Raw genomic sequence first — 27,345 nt, forward strand, 5'->3', positions numbered from 1 at the left:
CAGGTCCTGGACTTCAGTTCGTTGGGAGTTTTTAAATCACGGTTTCAATTTCATTACTTGTGATTGGTCTGTTCATGTTTTCTGTTTCTTCCTGGTGCAGTCTTGGAAGGTCATACCTTCTAAGAATTTGTCCATTTCTTCCAGGTTGTCCATTTTATTGGCATAGAGTTGCTTGTAGTAGTCTCTATGTTCCTTTGTATTTCTGTGGTGAAAGTTGTAACTTCTCCATTTTCATTTCTAATTTTATTGAACTGAGTCCTCTCCTTTTTTTTTTTTTTTTTTGATACGTCTGGCTAAAGGTTTATCAATTTTGTTTACCTTCTCAAAGAACCAGATTTTAGATTCCTTGATCTTTGCTATTTTCTTTGTCTCTATTTCATTTGTTTCTGCTCTGATCTTTATGATTGCTTTCCTTCTACCAACTTTGGGTTTTTTTTGTTCATCTTTCTCTAGTTGATTTAGGTGTAAGGTTAGGTTGTTTATTTGAGATTTTTCTTGTTTGCTGAGGTAGGATTGTATTGCTATAAACTTCCCTCTTAGAACTGCTTTTGCTGCATCCCATAGGTTTTGGATTATTGTGTTTTCATTCTCATTTGTCTCCAGGTATTTTCTGGTTTCCTCTTTGATTTCTTCAGTGATCTGTTGGTTGTCTAGTAACATATTGTTTAGCCTCCATGTGTTTGTGTTTTCTACAGTTTTATTCCTGTAATTGATTTCTAATCTCATAGCATTGTGGTCGGAATGAAGGCAGTCAAAAGACACCAACTTCCAGTTATAAGATAAATAAGTATTGGGGGTGTAATGTACAACATGATAAATACAATGAACACTGCTTTATGTTACATGTGAAAGTTAAGAGTAAATTCTAAGAGTTCTCATCACAAGAAAAGCATAGTCTTCCTTTCTTTAATTTTGTATCTATATGCAATGAGGGATGTTCATTAAACTTATTGTGCTAATCATTTCATGATGTATGTAAGTCATATTATGCTGTACACCTTAAACTTATACAGTGCTTCATGTCAATTATGTCTCAATAAAACTGGAAGAAAAAAAGATAGAAATAAATAGGTAAATGGATAACTAACTAAATAAATAAACAAATAAATAAATTGGAAAGGCAGAAAAAAAAATCAAACCCTCAGATTAACCTAAACACATATCATACTGATAACTACACAGAAAGATAAATTGATACAAGTAATTTTTGAATGCAGTAGCCTGGCTGTATAATCTTTGTGGAAAATTTATAAGAACAGAAAGATCTGAAACACATTCTGGACTTTACTTGGCTTTTTTTGGCAATTGTATTGATATAGTAATTCTAAAGATATCATTAAGAGTGGATATTGAAAGATAGAATAAATATATTGATGATGTCAGGAACCAAGGTTATCACTGGAGAAGAGAAATATACATATGATTTGAACAAGATGAAGAAGAACAATGTAATATGTGTTAGGTTTAAATTAGAAGCATTATGTACTTATGACTTAACACATTTACGTATGTATTTCTTAGCTGTGCCCACAGAAAGTGACCAGAAAAAAGTGGTCACAGCTAGTGCCCAATTCCTGGTTTCTAAATAGTCTTCCTCTTAAAGAGATCAGGATCCTTGGAGAAATTCTTGATTCTAGGTCTGAGGTGGAAAAGTGTTGTTTGGAAATTATCGACGTGCACTTAATTAATTAGTAGAGGTGTTTTTCTGAAGTGTATAGTCTAAGTTAGTCAAGAGATTTAACAGTTGAAATGATGGTGCCAGGTTTAAGAAATTTCATGTTTATGTATGTTCTTACAGAAAACTTTCAACATCTTTTTTATTTTTGATTCACGAGTAATAGTAACATTTTAAATAAAATCTTTTTTTAAATAAGTGTTTCCATTTTCTTCCCTCCTTGGACATCCCTGCTTGGGATCTTGACATGATGTTTCATTTAGTGCTGATTCTAGTATTTGTTTACATGTGAAGAAGGAGGAATGTACAAGCTAATGTGAAACTTGGCTGGTTCCTTACAAGTCCTGTCTATCCTTATAGGAAACAAACTCAACAGAAACACTTAAATGTGCCGAAGAACTTCAAAAAATTAACAACCCTAAAAACTAAAATGATGTTACTATTCAACAGAAATTATTTCATGAAGATATTGATGCTTTTTGAACAGAATCATGGATATTTTTAAATGTAAACTCAAGTTATATGCTTTTAAATAATATGATCTGGCTTGAGAAGAAATTAGGTAGTTTTGGGGTACACTAAAATTGAGAAATAATTTTTAAGAAATGCCGTAGCTGGTGAGAGACTTAGAGAAACAGTCGTGATATAAGTGGAGATGTTTATACTCCTCCAACCCAAAGAGAATGTTTTTCTTCTTTCCAATAACAAAACGGCTTGAAATTCTCTTCCAAAGGAAAACCAAATGGTGCAGGGGAAGAAAGAGGTAGACTATTGGAGAGACTGGACCCACTCTGCTTTGAGCCCACTGTCAACCTTGCTTGTCCTGGCAGTGCAGAGCCTGCGGGCCCCTTGGCTTCTGGAATTGTAGTCCCAGCTCTCAGGTTGGGTCCCCTGGTGGGAAGATTCATGGAGCAGGGGAGAGACACACGACCACCCAGTCACAGCACTGAGACACTTGCCTAATGCCACATGATATGAAGTCATTTAGACACACAGAGTCCCCTCCTACGCTGGGGCTGATTCCGGTGGTGAAAAGAAGGACCTTGCTTCTTGTCTTCTTTGAAGAAAGAACTCAGCAAAGAGACCAAGATCGTGAAAAACATAAAAGTGTTTATTAGAAGCAAAGTGCATGTGGAAAAAACAAAAGACGTGTGAAAGAGCACACAGGTGAGCTCGGAGTGAGTTGCGCACAATGGGGGCGGCTTAGGTTGCTTGTATAAGGACAGTTTTTTGTTTTTTTTTCTGGCCAGGCAACTCCATATTTGGTCCTGGTATGGGTACTCATCTCTCAGCCAAGATGGATTCTAGCTGGCATCTTCTCCCTCCTTTTGTCCTTCCCCTAGACTGAGGTCTTCTCTGTGTCGGGCCAGGAAATCCACGAGGATGTACCCAGTCAGGGCCCTATGCTCCCACCGGTATCCCACCTCGAAGCACCAGCAGGAGACCACCTGTAGCTGCTCAGCCTGGGGCCTATCTATCTCCTACCTTAGGGGTACCCTCAAGAGATGGGGTATTGCTTAAATGTGGGGGGTGCCCCCAGGGGAGGAAGTCGGGGCCAGCCACACTGTGACTGTACCCTGGGGACGGGACCAGGCTGGAGGATGAATAAGGAGCTCCCCCCAGCCCCCTGCCCGCCCGGTTCCTGGTTCTGATGCCTACGTGTCATTGCAGAACAGAGTTTAAGTCCACGTTTCTTGAAAGCCAGCAACAATAATTAGAAAAAAAACTCTCAGAAACTGTCAATCCAGGGACTTCCCTGGTGGCGCAGTGGTTAAGAATCCGCCTGCCAATGCAGGGGACACGGGTTCAAGCCCTGGTCGGGAAAGATCCCACATGCCGTGGAGCAGCTAAGCCCGTGCGCCACAACTACTGAGCCTGTGCTCTAGAGCCCACGAGCCACAACTACTGAGCCCACGTGCCACAACTACTGAAGCCCGCGTGCCTAGAGCCCGTGCTCCGCAACAAGAGAAGCCACCGCAATGAGAACCCCACGCACCACAACGAAGAGTAGCCCCGCTCGCCGCAACTAGAGAAAGCCCGTGCACAGCAACGAAGACCCAACACAGCCAAAAATAATAAATAAAATTATGAAAAACAAGAAAAAAAAAAGAAATTGTCATCCACATTCAAGATCACCCATAGCACCTCGGAGTCGAACCCCTGCCCCGCTCCCATGCCAGGCAAGCCCCACGTGAAGGCAGGGCAGCGTTAGAGCCAGTCTCCTGCCAGCGCCCCAAGTGTGAGGCCAGGCAGAAGCCCCGCTTTGGGCATTCTCATCCGCTAGGAACGGTCAAGCCTCCCCCAGGACAGAGCGGAGGATGGACCTACTGTTTCAGGCTGCCTGTCCCACCTAGAAGTCACCTCTGTTCCCACAGTTTCCCAGCCAGTGGGGCAGGCTGGGGACTGCCTGCTGTCTCAGCATCGCTCGCCTTCCGATTCCAGCCTGAGAGTGTGGCCTCCGTGGCCCATGGGTCCAGGAGAGAGAGGTGGGATGGCTAGGGACAGAGGAAACCGCGTCTGGAGACCATTCAGATGCAGACTTGTTAGGGACTGCTGAGCGGAATGCTCATGGTCTGTGGACAGCCGCGCTTCTGCTATGACCCACCCGTTCATGTGCCTGGCAGCTTCGCAGAGGCCTGTTAGTCCAAGAATAAATGACCCTGGTCTAAACGGGCTTTCACCGAAACCAGTGATGTATTTTACACTCGGCACAATTAAAATGATCCAGTGCAGTGCTTGGAAGCCAGTAGAGCAAAATCATTGCCTGTGACTAGACTGCGTCACCTCCAGGCTTTGCCCACATGGTCCCCTCCCCCTGGAATGTTATTCTCTGAAATAAAGCTGTCCCCTGTCTGGGTTTCTCGTGGCACTCCCTAAGTCTGCAAGTGCCTGTCCCCCATGTCAGAGCTGCCTGTTTCTCTGGTCCCTAAGGAGCACCAGTTCCATGAGAGCCAAGTTAACTGCCCTTTGCCCCCTGATGTATCTGTGTGGAGTGTGGAGCTGGGGACACAGTAGGTGCTTAATGAAGGAATAAAGGAAATGACATCTGACCTCATTGGACCCCATCTTTGCCCAGAGTAGTTGTTTCTTGATTTCCCCTGGATTCATGACATTGTCCTAGGTGCCTTCCCTTGCTCTTAAAAGTCTCCTCCTGAGATATTAAAAGTGTCTAAGAAGTGTGCCATTAATTATGTAATATAATAAAATACTTAGTAACTATAGTGCACCCAAAAAAGTTGGTAAGTAGGGAGACAGTAAGAAACCCATCATATGTTTTCTTATACCTCTACTGCTCTAAGATGGGCTTAGTCCTCAAGTCACATCAGTCAGTAGCCGCGTGCTGGTTTGGGGCTGAGCTCAGAGGCAAGCGAGGGGGGTATTGGGGCGTAGACACTGGCACTAGATTCCCAGGGTTTCAACCCCGGTGCTGCCCCCTGCTGTTAGAGTGGCCCTGGGCAAGGTGCTTCCTGTCTCTGAGTCAGTTTCCTTATCCCATCAGATAACCCTTTCTCCTAGGGTTGTCGCAAGGGAGTGTTGGCTGCATGATTGTTATGAACATCAGGAGGAGGGCAGCACCGTCCCCGCCCAGGGAAGCCTCTCGGAATTGAAAAGAGGGCCCAGTGTGCGCGTGGGCACCCTGATGGGACACATCAGCCTAGCAGTGGAATAAAGACAGATCCTTAAGAACAAGATTTAACCTCCTTTTGTTTTTTATTATTTATTTATTTATTTATTTATTTTTTAAATGAAAGCTTCTTTCTTTATTCATTTTTGGCTGTGTTGGGTCTTCATTTCTGTGCAGGGCTTCCTCTAGTTGCAGCGAGCGGGGGCCACTCTTCATCGTGGTGCACGGGCCTCTCACTATCGCGGCCTCTCTTGTTGGGGAGCACAGGCTCCAGACGCGCAGGCTCAGTAGTTGTGGCTCACGGGCCTAGCTGCTCCGCGGCATGTGGGATCCTCCCAGACCAGGGCTCGAACCCGTGTCCCCTGCATTGGCAGGCAGATTCTTAACCCCTGCGCCACCAGGGAATCCCCCCCCTTTTGTTTTTTAAAGATAGGGATGGTATTTCAAGAAGAGAGAACAGCATGATGAAGATATGAGTTTATTAAGAGCAGAATGGCCTCATATTTGCTTTCCCCAGGTTTGCCCTTCGTGGGTGTTTATGAGCCATGAAAAAAAAAAAATCAACAAAAGGCAAGTTTAGCAAAAGTCTTGGCTGTGCCCTTGATTTAGATGTGCTTTCATGTGAAGCTCTGTCTCAGTTTCCTTGACTTCCGGGGTTGAGAGAACCACCTAGTAGGCTTCTGGAAACAGTATCAGCCTACGCCATTATGACTCAGTGCCCTTTATCTGAGTCCATCTACCTGGTGGTCTCCCGCTTAGATCAAGGAACACACTTATTAAAGGACAGAGCCCAAGTCAGCTATGAACCAGAAAAAAAAAAAAACTGAAATAGACCCAAACACAGATCCAAATATCAAATTTTACAGAATCTAGAATGGAATGTTCTTTTAAATAAAACCTATTGAGTCTATTTTAACATGAGCATTTTCAAAGTAATAGAATTATGAAAATATCCAGAGTGTAAAACTTTCCCATTTCTGATTAGTTATTAGTTAGCATTGTTTTCAGGAACATAGTGCCTGTGTAAACGGGGATTTACATAAGGTTACTAATATTTAGGTAGTAATAAGGGAGTTATCACTTCAAAAAAATAAATATTGTCCAGCCAGAAATATGTGTGGTGCTTTTTTGTTTTTGAAGTGACTTTAAAGTGAGGCCAAGGGACTTCCCTGGCAGTCCAGTGGTTAAGACTCCTCACTGCCACTGCAGGCGGTGCAGGTTCGATCCCTGGTTGAGGAACTAAGATCCCACATCCCGCGAGGTGCAGCCAAAAAATTTTTTAAAAAGTGAGGCAAAGCCTGTTAAAGCGTACAGTTTACTACTGGTTTTCATGATACTGGTGATGGAATCACGTTTCTTTAAATACCATGAAGCATGTCATAAAAGTGTGACATAAGCCCAAAACTTAATAATCCTGAGACTTTAAAATAATACTTAGAAAGACCAGATCCTGTGCAAACCGTGATGCCTCATATAGACGTGAGAGGACTGCTGACGGGACAGGCGGTGATGGTTTGGACCCTTCTGTGAAAATAATAAATAAATAAAAAAGCCAAATAAAGCAGCTCTGGTGTTCCAGAATGAAATTATTGCTGTAGAACAGACCTGCTCTGAAGACCGTCCGATTTTCACTGACATATAGGAGGGAACATAAGGAATTATTAACGGGCAGCCGCCGTGAGATGGTTGGAGTTGAGAGCTGTTTCAGGAAGTTGTGTAATTCAAGAATTGAAAGCCTCACAGAGCCAACGCGGACACAGAAATAATTCATCTTTACAGCTCAGGCATATGCATTCTCCCTTTTAATATTTTCCTCTTTCAGAATGAGAGAAGAAGCAAACAAAGGCATTTAGAACTTGGTGGGTCTTTTTGTGGTAAGACCCCCATTGTACAAACACACTGCTTCACCCGGATGCTGATTTATGTAGATGTTGAACACACAGTAGAAAATGGAGTATTTGTTTTTAGATGAATAATTCACTCATTTTCCCCTCACGAGTTTTTCTCATCTGAAGCACTGGCCTTTCAAATTAAATAAATATAATGTTTCAAAAGAATATGGGCATGAATATTCATAAAGACCAAAACAGTGAATATAAATAAAAGCCCTTTTACATAACATTTTATTTTTTTTATGAGGACCTTACTGTTGTATTTTTTTTTGCTGTTGTTCTTCTAAAATTATATTATTCAAAGTGATTTTCCAGGACACCATTTCTTCTACGAAACCTACCTGTTATTGAAGTAGTGATACTGCTTTTCCAAATTGTTTCATGCAACAGTATTTTCCTTTACTGAGAATTGAGGTAGTGCTTGCTTATGGCACAGCCCATTAGCCATAGAATCAGCCTAGCATGGTGCCAACTCCTCAGTTAAGTGCTTGTCTAAACAACTGGAGGAACGTAAAAAAAGAAAACAATTTTTAAAAAGATTATGTACCCTGAAAATGTGGCCAGTTCATACACATAAAGGACGGCAGATCAGTTTTTGGTGTTTCTATAGATAAGCCAATGATTTAAAGCTTCAAAATATACATACATGCAAAATTTAGGTTATCATAAACTGGGAATACAAATAGTGAGGCTCTTATCCCAGTTCCTTAAAAGCTGGAGGTAAAGGTAGAATGAAACAGCTGACATTTGACTAGAAAGAGAAAGATAAATTAAGACTGCGGTTAGTTTTACCCAAACAACTCGTTTAAAAGGAGCCAGTATATCATGATATTTGATTGATTAATTCTGTTAATGGAATTGTCCGGATAGTCTTACTATAAGTAATCCCTGAGATTACTTAGAGTAGAAGTGCATTGCTGTCTATTTTATAACATTAGCTACTCAAGGCTGTGACTGTCTTTGAACACATGACCTTATAATCAATGCTGATTTAATGGCAGCATACTGTATAATTTAAATCTGGAAGTTAATGAAAGTGAAGTTGATATAACTGCAGCAGGAAAGGTTGAATTTGAGATGTGTTGTTCTTGACTGTCTGGTATCCACTTGCCAGACTGGAAGGATGGGAAATTCTTCACTTGAAGGGTGGGCTCCTGGTCCATTCTGTTACACACAAAAAGGGGGCCACGGAGAGATGAAAATGTTCAGAGTCACTTTTGTAAAAATATAAGCTCAGAAAGTAGAAATCTACTTACTACCTTCTGAAAAAAGAATGATTTAAAAAATCATCAAAGAGCACATTATTATTTTTTTTAACATCTTTATTAGAGTATAATTGCTTTACAATGGTATGTTAGTTTCTGCTGTATAAGAAAGTGGATCAGCTATACATAAACATATATCCCCATATCTCCTCCCTCTTGTATCTCCCTCCCACCCTCCCTATCCTCTAGGTGGTCACAAAGCACTTAGCTGATGTCCCTGTGCTATGCGGCTGCTTCCCACTAGCTAGCTATTTTACATTCGGTAGTGTATATATGTCCATGGCACTCTCTCACTTTGTCCCAGCTTACCCTTCCCATTCCCCGTGTCCTCAAGTCCATTCTCTACATCTGCATCTTTATTCCTGTCCTGCTGCTAGGTTCTTCAGAACCATTTTCTTTTTTTTTTTTAGATTCCCTATGTATGTGTTAGCATACGGTATTTGTTTTTCTCTTTCTGGCTTACTTCATTCTGTATGACAGACTCTAGGTCCATCCACTTCACTACAAATAACTCAATTTCGTTTCTTTTTATGGCTGGGTAATATTCCATTTTATATATGTGCCACATCTTCTTTATCCATTCATCCGATGATGGACACTTAGGTTGCTTCCATGTCCCGGCTATTGTAAATAGTGCTGCAATGAACATCGTGGTACATGACTCTTTTTGAATTATGGTTTTCTCAGGGTATATGCCCAGTAGTGGGATTGCTGGGTCATATGGTAGTTCTATTTTAGTTTTTTAAGGAACCTCCATACTGTTCTCCAGTATCATTGTATATTCCCACCAACAGTGCAAGAGGGTTCCCTTTTCTCCACACCCTCTCCAGCATTTGTTGTTTGTAGATTTTTTGATGATGGCCATTCTGACTGGTGTGAGGCGATACCTCATTGTAGTTTTGATTTGCATTTCTCTAATGATTAGTGATGTTGAGCATCCTTTCATGTGTTTGTTGGCAATCTGTATATCTTCTTTGGAGAAATGTCTGTTTAGGTCTTCTGCCCATTTTTGGATTGGGTTGTTTGTTTTTTGATATTGAGCTGCATGAGCTGCTTGTAAATTTTGGAGATTAATCCTTTGTCAGTTGCTTCATTTGCAAATATTTTCTCCCATTCTGAGGGTTGTCTTTTCATCTTGTAGGCAAGAATATACAATGGAGAAAAGACAGCCTCTTCAATAAGTGGTGCTGGGAAAACTGGACAGCTACATGTAAAAGAATGAAATTAGAACACTCCCTAACACCATACACAAAAATAAACTCAAAATGGATTAAAGACCTAAATGTAAGGCCAGACACTATAAAACTCTTAGGGAAAACATAGGCAGAACACTCCACGACATAAATCACAGCAAGATCCTTTTTGACCCACCTCCTAGGGACATGGAAATAAAAACAAAAATAAACAAATGGGACCTAATGAAACTTAAAAGCTTTTGCACAAAAAAGGAAAACATAAACAAGAGCACATTATTTTTTCCTAACCATGTACTAGAAAAAATATTAAGTAGACAATTTCTAATAGACGTCATTTTACCTGATTGCTTCCAAATGAACTTGCTATTTTCTTTCTTTGCATTTGATGAGGAAAATCATTTTTAAGGAGCAGGACTTCCTGGGGTTGGAGCAAGCTGTTTTGGTAGGGCAGATGGATTCTCAAGGTTCTTTTTATTTTGAATAACATGAATTCCCTGGACAATGCTCACCTTATGTTGTCCTGTTAACCTTCAGGAATTATGGTGAAATAATGTTTTAGCTTCAGCAGAAGATCATGGCTTGTTTTTATGCTGCCTTATGACTCTGGACAAAATACTTAACCCTTCAGCACCTTGATCTTCCCAACTGTAAAAGAAGAAAATACTTGTCAATAGATCCTGTTTGTAATGTATTTTGAGATCGTCAAAATATCAATTTTAGGTTGGATGATGTTCTTTCTACATACTAACAGCTATTTCTGGGAACGTTCTACCTTTTCTCAGTTCTTTTTTCTGTTGTTTCTAAAGACTTTTTCATGCAGTTCCAAGACCGTATGAAGCCTGGACATTTTGGTAAATGGCTTTCTTAGAAGCCATGCTTACCAATTATTTTGCCAATAGGTTAACATAATAATTTTTTGGAAGTCCCAAAGGCAATGACCTATATTTTAGGTTTTCACTAGAGTAGAACATCACTTCTGATAACAACTGCTGTTTTAGTCAGGTTTCTTCTCTGATAATTCTGAATAATAAGCAACCCCCAAATCCAAGTGGCTTGTAGCAGTAATAACGTATTTTCTCTTTCATACTCACTAGTCTGCAGGTTGGCTAGATTTGTCTGATCTCTGTTGGCCCTACCCAGGCTCAGCAGGTAGGGTATATTCCAGACTTTGTTTTGGGTCCAGATCTAGTCCATGGTCTTTAATCCAGACCCAGTTTAAAGAGATGTGTCTTCCTGGGCCATGTCCTTCTCATTATGGAAGACCAGACATCCAAGAGGGCAGGCAGAAACCTGAATTGAAGCCCCTGAAAGCCTCAGTTCTGAACTGGTAGCTGTCACTTCAGCCCATATCCCATTACTGAAAGTAAATCTCACGACCAAGTCCAAAGTCGATGCCATAGAGATGAATACTCCCTCTACTGATCTCCATGGCAAGGGCAAGGTGAGAAGAAAGAACTGTGACCACATCTTCTGCATTAGGAAACTGGGCCTAACTGAGCAAAGTTCAAGAATGCCTTGTGTTCTCATTTTTATCTTGACCAAGTGACCACCATCCAAAACAAATCTTTAAAAAACTGAAGAGATACTCTGGGAAACAGGAGGATAATGTGGGAACACTATACTACTTTTCCAGACCCAAGGAACACAGTTTACATGCTTTAACAATGAGGATGATAGCTCATATTCAGACAAAGTAGTTTGCTTATTACTGGTGGAAAGTTTACATATTTTTAACTCTAAACAAATCAGACTTGCAGACAGACCCTGCCATCTTTATGTGAGTATGAGGGGGGAAGGAAGGTACAGGAAACAAATGGACAAGTTCGGAAATTGGCCTTCACTCCAAGGAATTTCAGGTGTCTTACGAACAGGGACCCTGTATTATCCATGATAGGTAACAAAATGCTTCATATATTGTAGAGTTAAATACTGGTGAATAAATGAATGCATGAAAGATGAAGAAAGGAATATGAAACATATAAGTAGATGGATACCCAGGTCCAAACAAGGAAGCAGGAGGAAGAGAAGGGACCGTGGAAAAGAAATCAGGAAATTGCATTAGTCATCACCGTCTCAAAGTAGGGGCTGAGGGTTTGGACAGACAGAACTGTCCAAATTCGCTGGCGAAGACAGCAGGCTGCCTTTGTGCTAGGATATTAGGGTTTTTTTTTTTTTTTTTTTTTACCTCCTACTATTCTCTTTTTTTCAAGCTTTTTAAAATTTATGATATACCTCCCACCTATTTTAAATTTAAAAAAGGCACAGTGAAAGTTATTGTTTTACCTCTGATTCCAACATCAATCTCCCTTAACTCTGAAAAACATTTTCAGGAGAAGAATGAAAGCTACCCAGTGATTCATGATTTCATCATTACTCTTTTGGAGCCCAGGCTTTCCATCAAAGAACATAATATGTATTCTTTCCCTTAATAATATAATATTTAAAGATATGTTTTCATATTCTGTAAAAATAGGATCGATATTCAGAAAATATTCTTGGCCAAAAATATCTGCAGAAGAAAAATAGAATCTTTTCTATCATTGAGTCTTCAAGGTGTCCCTGCGTTTTATCCTGAATTACGGTCATTAAAGATGTTTTTGTATAGTATAGAGTTAATTTCCAAGAATTTCTAAGTATGTCTTTCATAGTAAGAAAGATGGAGTTCTACTTAACTATTCAGTATTGAATGACAGATACTATTTGATGACTCAAATGGACAATTCATTTCCTTCTTCTGAAACGAGCGCTCCGGTCAGGAAAATGGAAACAACAGGTTGCGGCAGTGACAACATGGAGGAAGGTGTGTCGAATGACCCAGACATCACATGTCATCAGTATCTGTTGGTGTGGTCCCTTTTGCTTATTTAGTAGAAATGAAGCTGGAAATAAATAATTATTTAGATTGGTCTCTATTTTAAAATCAAATTGGCCTGGAGACTTCAAGAAATAAGATCTAATAATGATTTCTTTCATCAGTATCTTATAGTTTTCTGAGTACAAGTCTTTTGCCTCCTTAGGTAGGTTTAGGTATTTTATTCTTTTTGATGCAATCGTAAATGGGATTGTCTCCTTAACTTCTCTTTCTGATCTTGCGTTGTAAGTGTATAGGAATGCAAGAGATTCCTGTGTATTAATTTCGTATCCTGCAACTTTACCAAATTAACTGATAAGCTCTAGTAGTTTTCTGGTAGCATCTTTAGGATGCTGTGTACAGTATCATGTCATATCGCTTATGTGGAATCTAAAACAATGGTACAAATGAACTTATTCACAAAACAGAAATAGAGTTACAGATGTAGAAAACAATCTTATGGTTAACGGCTGGGGGGGAGGGATAAATGGCAATTGGGATTGACATATACACTCTATTATGTATAGAATAAGTGACTAATAAGGACATGCTGTATAGCACAGGAAAATCTACTCAATACTCTGTAATGGCCTATATGGGAAAAGACTCTAAAAAAGAGTGGATATATGTATAAGTATAACTGATTCACTTTGCTGTACACCTGAAACTAACACAATATTTTAAATCAACTATACTGCAAAATTTTTAAAAAAAGAAAGAAAAGAAAGATCTAATAACAAAGTCAAAGATGAATAATTACTCATAGTTCACTGATTCGTTGATTAACTCAGTGTCTGTCTTGGACCAGACTTTGATTAGAGCAGGGTGGCAGAGGTGAACACATCTCCCTTGTCCTGTGCGTCCATCTGGTTGGCATATTGGAAACTCTCTGCAGTCTTTGCCACACAAGCGAGACTAACGCTGACCCCTGAACCCACCCAGAGCCCATCAGATCCGTGTGGGTCTCAGGCAACCACCTGGGAACAGGGTTAGAATACAAAGTCGGATTCAGTAAACTTTGGGTGGCGCCCAAGAGCACACATTTCTGACAAGCTCCCAGGTGAGGCTGAGATCAGGTGCAAGGCCCACAGTTGGTGTAACAAGGATCTGAGCTCCACAGAGCAAGAGACAATTCAGGGTTGTTACTGGTACGGAGCATAATGGATGTGCTGAGGAAGCTTGTACCTCCCATACCCTGAAGGACCATCAGCCAAGACCAGTAATGAACTGGGGAGAAGTGGGAAGACGGCACATACACCCAGGCAGCAGTCATCAGACACTCACAGGTTAGCAAAGGCACAGAACACACTGTTGACACTAAGGAGCTGGCTTAATTTTCATTACTAGGGTCTTTCAATGACAAACGTGTAGCTGTGGCGCTCTACGGCTCTCAGTTATCCTTGTTACTGATGAGAGGTTAAGATGAGCTGGGATAAAAATGAATGTCATCCATCATGCTGCCTGGACTCGTGGGAAGGAATGCAAGTCTGCAGAGCCAGGCTCACACCCCTGAGTTACACACCACGGAGCACAAGCCTCTAATCAGTCAGCTCCCTCTGCTTCCCTGCTCGGAACTTGCATGTGCAATTACACCTGAAATGTTTCACCCCTTCTTTCCTTCAGCACGTATGTGTTGAGATCTTTATGTGCCAGGTGCTATTCTCAGGTCCGTACAGGGTCCTTGTCTCCATGGAGCCTACATTTGTATGGATAAAGACAGAAGATAAAAATTAGAAAAATATAAAAATAAGCATTCAGATTCCAATAATGATAGGAAGACGTTCAGCATGGTGATTAGCTAGAGGATGAATGGGGGTGATATTTTAGATAGAGAGTTAGTGGGATTCTCTCTGGGAGGTGATATTTGAGCTTCTGTCCTGGATGACAGAAGCCAGCCAAGGGAAGATCCAAGGAAGAACATTTGAGGCAGAAGAACAGAAAGTGCAAAGGCCCTGAGGTTGTCGGAGGAACATCAATAAGGCCAGTATGGAGGGACTGTGAACGTGGGGTGATGGGAGTTGGTGAGATATGAGATTAGAGACATCAGCCAGACCAGATCATGAGGAACCCTTATTGGCATGCCGAGGACTTTGAATTTTTTCTTAGTGTTGTAGAAAGCCAGTGGTGGGATATAAACAGAGGAGGAGTGACATGGTCAGTTTTAACATTTTAAAAGATCACTGATTACCACCAGAGCGTTAGCTAATATCTCCATCACGTCCCGTAATTGTCATTCCTTTTTTGTGGTGAGAACTTTAAGATCTAGTTCCTTAGCAACTTTGATGTATATAATAATGTTGTTAACTGTAAATGCAACGCTGTGCTTTAGATCCCCAGGACTTACTCACCCTATAACTGCAAGTTTGTGCCCTTTGACGAACATCTCCCCATTTCTCCACCCCCAGCCCCTGGTAACCGCCATTGTACTCTGTTTCTACAAGTTGAATTTTTTAGATTTCACATATAAGTGATATCATACATATAAACGAATCATCAGTGTCTTTCTCACTGTGATTTATCTCTCTTAGCATAATGCCTTCAAGGTCCATCCATGTTGTTAAAGAGGGCAAGATATTCTTCTTTCTCATACCTGAATGATATTCCATTATATATATACATATATAGGTATGTATGTGTGTGTGTGTGTGTGTGTATATCTCCTTTCCCTTGGTTAGTCCTTGTGGGTAAGCCTCCGTCTCTTGGCTGGGGAGAGGTGGCTTCTTAAATGAACATCAGACACGAGACCTGGAGTTTGAGGGAATTCAGTGAGGTGCAGTATGTGGATTCACCAGAGTCTGCACACACACACACACAACAATTACATATGTGTACGTATGTATGTACATATGTGTACATATGTGTACACATACACATAGATAGATCTAGAAACCCCCTCTCCATTGGGAAGACCTGGAGAAAGAGGGGAAAGGGGAGAAAGTTAAATTTGAAAAGCAGGGTGATCATAAAGAGACACTCTAAAGAAGCCTTAACACACACGGATGCTTTAGCACTAAAAATTGGTATGACAGGATTCCCCAATTAAAGAAAGTACTGTTATATACACAGTTGTGATATTTGCACTAAAAAATGTAAGAGTGACTCAAAGTAATCTCTATGTAAAGTATGATCAAGGAACAAGGTAATAAAATACTAATCTACATGAAAAGGTAAATATAGCTTGCGTGTTTTGTTTTTTTAAAAGTTAAAGCACATTTCTGGCTTAATAGCTTTATAGTTATGTTTCCAGAAAGTTCTAAAGATGCCCCTAATTAGTAAATCATATAAATATTCTCAAAATCAGCAATCCTTTGGGGTGGAAATAACATTCGAAGAGGAAATTTTTATTTTGAATTTAGAACTTACCTTCCAGAATGCTCAATTAGATCAATATATTCAAAAATTCTATCTTTTCCTTGGGCAGTTTTTACTAAAATCTGGCATTTCTAGTTGTATGCTAAAACAATAAGAAACATATTTTTTCTCAGGGCTCAAGGACTCCTGGAGGGTAAACTAGGAGGTGCCCCGAGAACAGGGGCCATTTCCTATTTGATCCAGTGTCTGCTGTTGCCTGCCATGGGCATCTGACAGCTGTCTGTTCATTTAAGTTTTTGATCAGTAGAGAAATAATCATTCAAAATTTAATATGGCTGTAGTTAATGGCGAGGCCAATTGGATCAAGGAAGATGGTGAGATATGTTTAGAGATGCATTTAGTGAGAAGGTGCTAATAACGTGGATGTAGTTTAGGTCATATCGGGATGTATAATAGAGTTATTCGTGCAGACAACAAATACTTATGGAGCACCTACCATGTGTAAACCATTGTGGGCCTTGGCGTTGGGGTCTTGGCTATGAGTGAAACAAGTTCCTGCCCTTACAATGTCATTTCAGCTTCACTGTGCAGAGGGAGAAGATTAACAAACCCAGAACTATAAATAAATGCTATGAATAAGGTAAAGCAGGTGACGAGGACTAGGATGTGGAAGGGAGGTTTGCTGTTTTGTGCAGGGAGGTCCATTAAGTCTGGTAGGTAAAGTAATACTAGATCAGAGACCTGAGTGGAAAGAAGGAGCCTGGTAGGGGCACCACGGGGCTGAGCACCTGGGCACGAGCATCCCTGGCAGGCCCCGGAAACAGCCAGGAGGCCGAAGATACTGGATCACGACAAGGGAAGGAGGGAGCTGGCAGAGTGGAGGGCAGCGTGGCCACAGGAGACCACATCCCAGGAAAGGTGGGATGTTGCCCGGTCTTGAGAGTTCACTCTGAGCGAGATGGGGAGCAGCTGGAGAGTGTTGGAGAAATGATAAGAATTTGTATATGAACTGGGTCTAGAAAGAGGTGAGATTTCAAGAGGCCAAGAAGAGGAGGGAGAACATTCTGAGAATGAGCAATGGCAGACCTAGAGGCGAGCACCCGACGCCTACGACATGGGGATGACCAGGGTTGGCTGGAATAGAGGACGCTTCCAGAGCAGAGTGGGGGTGAGGATGGAAAGGTCAGTTTGGGGACAGTCTGGACCTCCAGGCCATGTGGTTTCTGCTTTACTCTGTGATCACAAGAAGCCTTGGAGAGAAGTGTTCAGAGCACAGGGGTAAGCCAGAGGAAGTATGCATCTAAGGAAAGAACTAACTAGATCTTTGCATTCAGGTTCACAAATCCAGCAGTCCTATGTTGGCTGGATTAAAGAAAGGAGACTGCTGGAGAAAAGGAGATCAGTGAGAGTATTATTGTATCAGTTGGATAAGGGGTTCCTATCATGCCACAGTGATCGTCAGTAAGGAAATTCTGGAGTCGTGTGGTGCATCCATTTCTATGGGATATTTTGCAGCTGGTAAAAAGTAAATAATACCTTCACATCTATAGACATGGAAAGATGGCTGTGGTGTATATATAGTTCAGTGATAAAAGCACATTGCAGAGTAATGCATATAAAAGCATCCTATTTAACCCATCAATTAAACCTCCCAGGTGTGTGCATGTGTGTGTGTTTGTATGAGCTTGGTATCAGTCAGGACCATCCAGGCTGTGCTTACGGACCTAGATTTTACCATCACAAAGGGTTAAGGCTCATTCATATGCTCACAGATTCCGTGTGGGTCAGCCGAATGGCTCTGCCCCTCCCTTGAGACCAAGGCTGGGAGAAGCTCCGTCATCGATTCCATGATGACCAGGGAGGGAGGGGACTTGGCAAGTTGTGCACTAGCTTTTAAAGTTTCCACCCAGAAAGGACACGTATCACTTCTGCTTCTGCTTCATTTGTCAAAGCGAGTCACAGGTCTCACCTAACTTAAAAGAAATGCTCAACGCATTTGTACCATGTACCCGGAAGGAGGAAAGCTAGAAATGTTTGGTAAAGAGTCCTGATGATCGCCAGGAGCATGGAGGATGGGGTGGGATGGGCCAGAGTGAGGAAGGGTGCTCACTCCAGTGTCCTTGTTATGGGGGGAGGAGGGAGAGAAAGCGTGGAAGCATATTTCTTACCAAATGGGAAGGTACTGAGCCCACCTAGTGGCTGTGAAGGCAGAAAGGAGCAGTCAGATGCCGGAGCCTGGAGTTCTGAAGGCAGAAGACTTCTTTTTTTTTTTTAGTGTGTATGTGAAGAATTGTCAGAAGAAGCGATTCTCAAATGTTTACGCCTGGGTTGTTTGGAGAGTGAGGCATCATGAGCAGAATTGAGTTATCGGGCAAGAGGAATAAGTTTAAGAACATAAAGGAGAATCTCTTAGTCAGTTTGAAACTTGTGGAGCTTGAAGGTCAAGTAGACCTTCAAAGAGAAGATATGCATGTCTTGAAAAAGGTCGATGCCGGGCCAGAATTAAGAGAAACACTTGGAACCGTCCTATTGGGATGCGGGCCGCCACTTCTGATCCCATGCTCATCTGGGTTTCCGTACAGGGTCCGGAACCAAATCAATCTTCCTCTCTCTTCAGGCTCTGGACAGAGACATATCCAAGGGGAATCCAGTGGCGGAAATGTCCCCATGTTAACGTGGAACCCAAGTGCCTGTATTTAATGTTTTGGACCTTTTTACTCACACGTTCTTTTAGATGTGGCAAATCCATTTTGGTTTTACATGTGGCCCTATTTGAAGTTGCTTTGGAAAGCAGGCTAAAAAAAAAATAGAGGCCCCTGGGAGCAATAAAAAGTGCAGACTGTCCCCCCCCCCGGGCCTTGAAACTGCACCAGACTTTCCTTCCATCCAGCCTGCCGAATGCAGCCCAGGCACCACTCGCTGAGCCCCCGAAATGTCGCTCCTGGGATGCTGCCACTAAAATCCCAAACTTGATTGAATATGACTTGCTTAACTGACCTTTAACAATTTCCTTTTGTCATCTAAAAGTGAATAACAGGAGCCACCATATTCGGAAAACCGGCCGCCTCTATTCTCCATTTGGTTACTGCAGATAAGCTTTCCACACGCTTCCATTTCAAAGCTCAGAATGTTTGCAGAGCCTGTATTAATTGAAATCGTGTTAGCGTTTTAAAGCTGTCCAAAAGTTTTGTTAATTTCAAAGAAATACTAAAGGATTTTGCATTAGAAGAAAAACATGTCGTTGGCAAAGAGGTTTTCGTTTGTAATTGATTGTCAATTCTGATACCTGAAAATATTCGTTTAATGCCTCTTGCAGGATATAAGGGTTTGGCATAAATTCTACATGTAGAAATAATAATACCTTAATTGAAAGTGCTTCCTGTAAATTTGCTGGATATTAGGGATTCCAAAGTAAATTTAATTTTCTCAGTGAGCTGTGACTACATAACGATCGTTTTTCTCATTCTTAAAAGAGACTTTTCCTATAGCTTAGTGGTTCTCCACCAGAGGTGGTATTACTCCCTGGAAGACATTTGACAATGGCTGGAGACATTTTCAGTTGTCACAGCTTTGAAGGGGGGATGCTGTTGGCATCCAGTGGGTAGAGGCCAGGGGTGCTGCCACCCATCCTGCAGTGCACAGACAACATCCACCACAAAGAATTATCCAGCCTCAGAGGTCAGTAGTGCTGAGGCTGAGACACCCCGCTTAAGAGAACCTGCACAGTTACTTTTTGATGGTAATATGCGGTACAGATTCCTGCGACTATGCAGGAGGAGAAATGAGCCTGGCATCCACCCAAGCTTCCCTCTCTTTAAATCCAGAGCAGAGCCTTTTGCCCGCATCCTTCCCGTGAATTTACACCCGGACTCGAGCAGAACAGCTGGTGCCCTGTCTCTTGTGTCCTTCCTGCTATTCTGGGCTTTAGGATTCCTTAAAGTAACACGGGTCACCCTGTGAAAGTGGGGCAAGCTCTTCCCTTAGCCTCACTTATTTTTTGAGTGAAGATCTGTATGGTGAATGAAGCTACCAAATCCCCACGTTCCCTATTTTTCTGACCTTGGTCTGGTCTTTTTTCCACTTGATTTATCCCTTTTGATGTTCTGCTTCTTTTATAGTGACAGTGGCCTGTTTTATTACCTACAAAACCATTTTCTTTTCCATTCCGAACTTTTCTCTAAGCTGTTTCAAATGGATTTTTTTTATTGAGGTGACATTCGCATAACATAGGTGAGCCACTTTAGAGGGAAGGATTCAGTGGTTTTTAGCATATTCACAGTGTGTGCCATATCCAGCTTTATCTAGTTCCGGAGTATTCTCATCACCCCAAAGGAAACTCTTTCCCTGTTGAGCAGTTACTTCCCAGCCCCTAAAAACCCCCAATCTGCTCTCTGTCTCCGTACATTTACTTATTCTGGATATTTCACATGAATGGGATCATACAATATGGGGTCTTTTGCCCTAGCTGTGTTCACTTAGCATAATGTTTTTGAGGTTCACCCACAGGGTAGCCTGGATTGGTATTCCCTTCCTTTTCAGGGCTGAATAGTATTCCATTGTATGGATGGACCACGTGCTGTTTATCCATTCATCCATGGATGGACATTTGTGTTGGTTCCACCTTGTGAATATTGTGAATAGTGCTGTCATGAACATGTGTGTTCATGTATTTGTTTGAGTACTTGTTTTCAATTCTCTAGGGTATATATTTAGGATCACATGGTAATTGTATGTTTAACCTTTGGGAAACTGTCAAACTGTTTTCACTACAGGGGAATCATCTCTAAGCTGCTTTATTTTGTTAATTCCATGCCCCTGCTCTTTTTTTTTTTTTTTTTAATCAATTTATTTTTATATTTATTTTTTGGCTGTGTTGGGTCTTCGTTTCTGTGCGAGGGCTTTCTCTAGTTGCGGCAAGCGGGGGCCACTCTTCATCGCGGTGCGCGGGCCTCTCACTATCGTGGCCTCTCCTGTTGCGGAGCACAGGCTCCAGACACGCAGGCTCAGTAGTTGTGGCTCACGGGCCCAGTTGCTCCACGGCATGAACATGCCCTCTTTTTGTCATAACATTATTTCTTGAATGGCTGCGGTTCCTGGGGATCTGTGCAGCCTTTAATGGGAAGGAGAGGGGGAGTGTTTGGGAACAGGCGTTCTCTGTGACTCTCACTGTCCTTCTTCCCCACCTGTAGGTGTCATTCTTCCTCTTCATCATCTTCGTGGTGTACACCATGCTGCCCTTCAACATGCGAGATGCCATCATCGCCAGTGTCCTCACCTCCTCGTCCCACACCGTCGTGCTGAGCGTCTGCCTGTCTGCAATGCCGGGGGCCAAGGAGCACCTGGTCTGGCAGGTAGGTGCCCCTCCACCTCTGCAGGGTGACCACACCTGCTCAAGGTGTGAGTGTTGGCTGGTACCTGGCAGGTGCTCCAGGTCTGCTCTCTGATGTTGACCCTGAGTGTCGCTAATGGGTAGCCAGCCTCCCCCCGCTGTCTGCAGTGGAATCAGCAGTCACTTAGCAATAGCAACAGTGAAAATTGGAAATGGCAGCTCCATTTTGCTGATCGATGGTTAAAAGCTGTTACTATACATTGTAATTTAGTACTCGTATTTTTAAGAGTTAGAGTGAAACAACTTATATAATTAAATTCCTAATTTCCCCCCCATCTCTCTCTGAGAGATATCCAAAACCCCGTCTTTACAGAGGACAGAAGAGCTCTCTATTTCTTAATCCTCTGGCAAGTCCAAGGACATAAAAAATAGTTCTTTAAAATGCTTCAACAGCAAATTTAGCTTTACTGCTAAGTGGCATTCCAACGAAGCCTTCTTATTTAATTAGTTAAAAGCATTCAAAAAGCCATTTAATTTCCTGTTACGTACATCCATAAACATGAGGGGCAGTGGTTTGCACTTCTTCTTAACAGTCTCTTTTTCACCTGTAAAAAGTGTGCTTTATTTTGCTGGGTTGGAATCAAATGTAACAAATGCAGCCAGTGTGCAAAATGCAGCGGGGCTGAGAGGAGTAGTTATGAACACCACTGTTGTTGAAAAGGGGATTTTAGACGTGGGTCACTTGAGCCCTGCGGGTCTGAGAAACCAGTTTGTCCTTCACTTGAAGGAGTGTTTTATTTGGAAACTTGAGATGGAAATGGAGGCTTACCCTTGGGTCTGTAGTAATTGCTCTTAGTTGGAAAGCGTCCTAAGGACCCCTTTTCTCAATACTCGTCTCTGAGCGCTCATAACAAACATTCATTAAGAGTAGCCTGAGCACTTGTGAAATGTCCTCTGTGGGCACTGAGTGAGGGCAAGGCTCCTGATCTGGCACAGTGGGTGCCCGTTTCCCGTTGACTTGCTTGGACGTTACTAAGAAGCATCCCCTCCAGGAAGTGGAGGGAACCATGTCTTTCCTGTGATGGAGCAGAGTAGTCACATCAGTAACCTGCATCGCCAGAGACACACACGGCGGCTGGTCAGTAACTGATCAAATGAAAGAAAGAAGGTGGGTGTTTTATTAAAAGAGGAAACAATCCAGCTGTGCCCGGGATGAGGTGGAAGAAGTGTTCCTTTTTACACGAGTTCTGCCCCAGCTTTTACTTGCTTTTTCTACATTTCAGAGCCTCCCACGAGGATATTCATGGGACATTTCTCCTTTCTCCCATAAATTCCATTCTTCCACCCTCCCTTTAGTGGGACCATTAAGCTCAACCTTAGGTAGTCACATGCAGGTCGGGGTGATGGGTATATTTTACATAGGAATGAGTACATAATAATTTATGTAAGAATATTATGTAACAATAATAATTTTCTCTGCCAGTTTACACTATGGAAATCACTACAGGAAAGTCCTGGCCACACAGGCAACAGGGCACTCATACATATTTCACTGCTCACGGCATCTTGCTGGTCGTGGGTTACCGTGGAACACATACCTTGAACATTTTGTACCTATCTTTTCTGCCCCTTCATGAATAAAGAAAGTGTCTGCTGGTGCAGATGTAATAGAAGAAACATCTGGGAAATGAAGATTATGAAATCTGCCTGTAAAGATCAAATGGGGTTTAAAAAAAAAAAGGAAAAGAATAAGTAATTTACAAAGAACCGGGCATATTTTAGATATCAAGTACTATACTGAGGTTTTTTTGTTTTTTTTTTTAGCACTGTTGTTTTCTTGCATTGGTTAAAAAAAAAAGTGGAAAGAATGTAATCTTAAATTTTTATTTACTCAATTTCCAAAACCAACGAAGAAAAATACTTCTTATCAGTGGACAGGCAAAGATAGGATAATGATAGGATAATTCTAGAATAGCAAAAGAATAAACATTCTTTATTCCATAAGAATAACGTTGAAAGGAATGGAAGAATATAAGGTCAGGTTTCCATCCCTTCAGAAGTAATTTCACAGTGATTTCAAGAACTGGGAAAGGCAAAATCTGCCAACAGCTTTAAAATTGAAGGTTCATAGGTAAACATCAAAGTAATGAAGTAGAAGAGCTTTAAGTACCTTTGGCCAGTGCTGGAAATATAAACTAAAAATAATACTGGTTTGTGATGTGAGGAAAACATTTTATGGCATTCTTTTTATGAAAAGTGTATAAAAGAATGCTACAGATTAGGTGGTTATATTGCTCTGGAGTAATTGTTTAAAGCAAAACTATTTAAAATAAAGAATATTGGTCTGATATAAAGAATGAGCTGCCTATCAATGATCAGTATCACCCCGCCTTCTAAACCCCCAAAGAAAGAGAGCATTTTATTTAACATGGGTCCATACTAATCATTTTTGTTTCATGTTATTTTCTGAACATTGGCAATCCATTGATAGCATGTAGTAACTTATCTGTTTACCAAAATATTGAGTTAATAGGAAACCCTATTCCCGTTCCATCTTGTGCTCAGGAAATTAATGTCACCAGTATTTGTCTTGAGGTAGAATTCATTCTCAGGCTATGACCTATCATCTACTTGAGGAAATTTATTTAATACCTGAAAATTGTGGATGATGTTTCCTAACACATTTGAACACAAAGTATAATCCCTAATACATTTTTTTACAGACCTACCAGTACATTGCAAATCCAGTATGGATAATTTTTTCCCCTAAGCCTTTCAAAGATAGGTTGCCCCCAGACGTGATGTTCCATTGCCTCCAGCTGCTTTGGTGTGGACTTCCTACAATACCACGCTCCTAAATAACCACAATGCAGCTATCAAAACTGGAAATGTGCATTGTTTAATTCCTGACGTTCCGGTTCCTCCAGCTTTCCCAGTAATGTCCTTTACAGAACAAGGGCCCATGCATTGCGCTGTGTTCTTAAGTCTCTTTGGTCCCCTTCTGGATGGAACAGTTCCTTCGGCTTTCTTTGGCTTTTATTATCTTAAGGTTTTTGAAGGTTGCAGGCCAGTTATTTTCTAAGATGTCCTTTAACATGGGGGGTCCAATGTTTCCTCATGAATAGATTGAAGTTATGCATTTTGGCAGGAATCTCAGAAGGGGTGGTGTGTCCTCAGCACATTCTATCAGGGGCGTGTACGTCCACTTTGTCCCATTATTGTCAGTGGTCATTACTATCAGGGTGCTGTCCACCAGCCTTTTCCACTTTGAAATTACTCTTTTCCTCTTTGTCATTAGTACATATTTTGTGGAGAGGTGCTTTGAAACTATGCAAATATTCTGTTTCTCATCAAACTTTTAATATATGTATTTGCTTGTTTGTATCTACGTGGTCTGATGTTCAGTAGATTATAAACCACTGCGGTCACTGTTTATTTTGATGCCCATATGGTCTCAGATTTGTCCAGCAGGTGCCTCTCCAAGCTGTACCTTTGACTTGTCCCTGTGATTCTTTGAGCATTTCCTCAATTTCTGGCACAAGCTATTTTGGGTTCCTCTTGTGCCCTCCCTGACCTGGCCCTAAAATCAGCCATCTCTCCAAGGAGCCATGGTTCTTTTTGGTGAAGAATGACATTTCGTGGCAAGATCTGGGCTTTAGGCCTTTCCGTTGCCATTGGGGTGTCAGTACTCCAAGTGCTTTACATCTCCATTTATTTTTATATCTGCCTACATCTTAAACAGCATGACTTCACACCGATATTTCCATTTCCATTCCAGCATAAGTTTCATGCCAGTTTTCTCTCTTTCCATTGTGGCTCCCTTGACCAACAGTGAAAAATATTTAGCTCTCATGATCCTAAATATATTTATTTATTTGATGAAACCTTGCATATAACCAGTCTCCTGTTGCAACTGTCAGCCCCTCTCCCTGCCCTCTCACTTGGGACAGCTTCCTTCCCCCCGTCTATGTCCCGTTCCCCCAGCTGGGGCTCTGACCCCCAGTCCAAGTGAGGGTGTCCCCTGCCCCAGCTCAGGCTCTGTCCTTGACTTTGCCCAGTGTAGGAACTCCACACACCCAGCCCAGCTTTGTCATCTTGGGTGAGTTTGGCTTCCCCTGTCCCCTGTTGGTGCAGACGTTTCTCTTCTCTGCCTCACCTGAGGGCTGGGCACTCAGTTACTCAGGAGGGAAGGACAAGGACAAGAAGAGAAGGGGTAAAGGATGGGCCCGGAAGAGGAAGACAGCGAACACATTTTGAACGGACTTTATTTGTGGAAGAGGAAGAGATTCTTTTCAGTTACTTTCTGTGATTCCCTTTGTACCGGTCTTGGCACCTTTTCTTCTAACTCTTTTCTGTCTTTGTTTCCTAACTGGATTTCAGAGAAAAGCTTTTCTGGAATCTGAGATTATTAAGGGAATCTGGAATCCTTAATCACCAAGGGAAAAAATTATTTTGATATTAGGAAACTTAAAGAAAAGCAGTTTTGTACTATCTATGTAAGAAGGATACTTTGTTTACCTATCATAAATTTAGCAGAGGTACCAAAGCCCTTAACAATTTATGGTTAACAAGAAAATAAGAATTTTGCCTGTATCACTAGGATAGCATGCATTTGACGGAAAGTTCCACAAAAGCAGCAAGGAGTCTTTTTTGCCTATGATTATATCACGGCAGAGGGAGACTGAGGCTTAGGAAAGCATGATGAAACTTCCCACCTCATGCCATGGTGCCTGCCTCCTGCTTGGGCCCTGGGAGGAAGGGTGGCAGTTATGCAGCCAGTAGACAAGGTTAGGGATCTGGGTAGGTGTCTTGCCTCCCACACTGGGGCAGCTGGTCCATCAGTCAGGAGCCCAGTCTGTCCTGCTGCCTGTGTTTGTGTAGCACTTACTCCATTTTAAATATGCACCTTGTCCGTTCTTCACTTGCTAAACTTCTGTAGGTCAGCTACACTATCAGCAGGGTACTGAGCCATCCTCAAGGAATTTCCAAATATTCCTATTCACAGATTACAATTGCATTTTGTATTTGAAATTTACTTACTTTTTTAATGTGTTTATTTCCGTGGTATTCCTAGCACGGTCTGAATTTTCATTTTCTGTATGTTTTATTTTCCCGTGAGAGAGAGAGGAATTTGAATATAGATTTCTTTCACAAGCAGGTTATGTGAGAATCCATATTTATTAAAGAAGATAAGCCAAGCAGTGCATATTGATTTTCTAACAGGATTACTCATATTTCAGAGAAATTTTATAGGGTTCCTTTATGCAGTGGATACTTTAATATATTTAAGTTGTGATACGATCTGAAAAATTTTCGTTTGGACCTAAAATAGAAAATATAGCCTGTCATCTATGGCAAGTGTGCAATTGTAGTAACGCAGATTTGTTACATAACTGATTCTTTTTCAGTATAATTCAGGAACTGTATATTGGAGTCTGGAATTAAATTGCATTTAGGATCTAATCTGAGAGGCTCAAAGGAGAAACAGCACGTTACCAGCTGCCCCGTTTCTGGCTGTGGAAGAGACTAATTGTTAGGAATTTGGATCTCTGTTCTTGTGGTTTTGTCTTTAGAGAAGCTCAGGATATTAATATTTTCCAAAGAGGGGAAAAGAGACTGTATCACTGTTCACTCTGTGTAATATCCAGCTATTGATTATGATCTGTATCCTATTTGAACAAGGTATCATTTATCTGTTCTAAAGACATTCTAATTTGGAAGGAGTGGGGTAAGCATAGAGAAGAGGTTAAAAACAGGAAAGTACCTAATGTGACTGTGTCCTAAAGCAAATCGAAATGCACTTCACAGTTCTGCCCTCCTTTTGCCTTCCTTACCCTTCCCCCAGATGGACAGATAAACCTCATTCTCCTCTAAATGACAGGAACTTTGCGCCATCATCGCATCAGAGAGAGTTTGGTAGGGCAAGTGAACAACAAAACGAAAATTAGCACTTCCCTGCAGGATGCCAAATCATTTAAAAATGCTCTGGCAATTTTAAGAATGTTTGAGGGAACCCTCCTACACTCTTAGTGGGAATGTAAATTGGTGCAGTCACTATGGAGAACAGTATGGAGGTTCCTTAAAAAACTAAAAATAGAACTACCATATGATCCTGCAGTCCCACTCCTGGGCATATATCCAGAGAAAACTATAACTCAAAAAGATACATGCACCCCAATGTTCATAGCAACACTACTTAC

At 41.5% G+C, this 27,345-nt stretch overlaps 1 protein-coding gene across 4 annotated transcripts in view; it reads left to right on the top strand.

Annotated features, from left to right (window-relative positions):
- Nucleotides 1–27,345, top strand: part of ADCY2 (adenylate cyclase 2) — a 434,119-nt gene that overhangs the window by 88,941 nt on the left and 317,833 nt on the right. For all 4 annotated transcript variants that reach the window (XM_036848640.1, XM_036848639.1, XM_036848641.1 and 1 more), the window contains exon 3: nt 21,006–21,167. In XM_036848640.1, coding sequence (XP_036704535.1) covers nt 21,006–21,167 — 162 coding nt within the window. The remainder of the gene's footprint in view (nt 1–21,005; nt 21,168–27,345) is intronic.

Source organism: Balaenoptera musculus, chromosome 3 (genome assembly GCF_009873245.2).
Source record: "Balaenoptera musculus isolate JJ_BM4_2016_0621 chromosome 3, mBalMus1.pri.v3, whole genome shotgun sequence".
Classification (NCBI taxonomy): domain Eukaryota; kingdom Metazoa; phylum Chordata; class Mammalia; order Artiodactyla; family Balaenopteridae; genus Balaenoptera; species Balaenoptera musculus.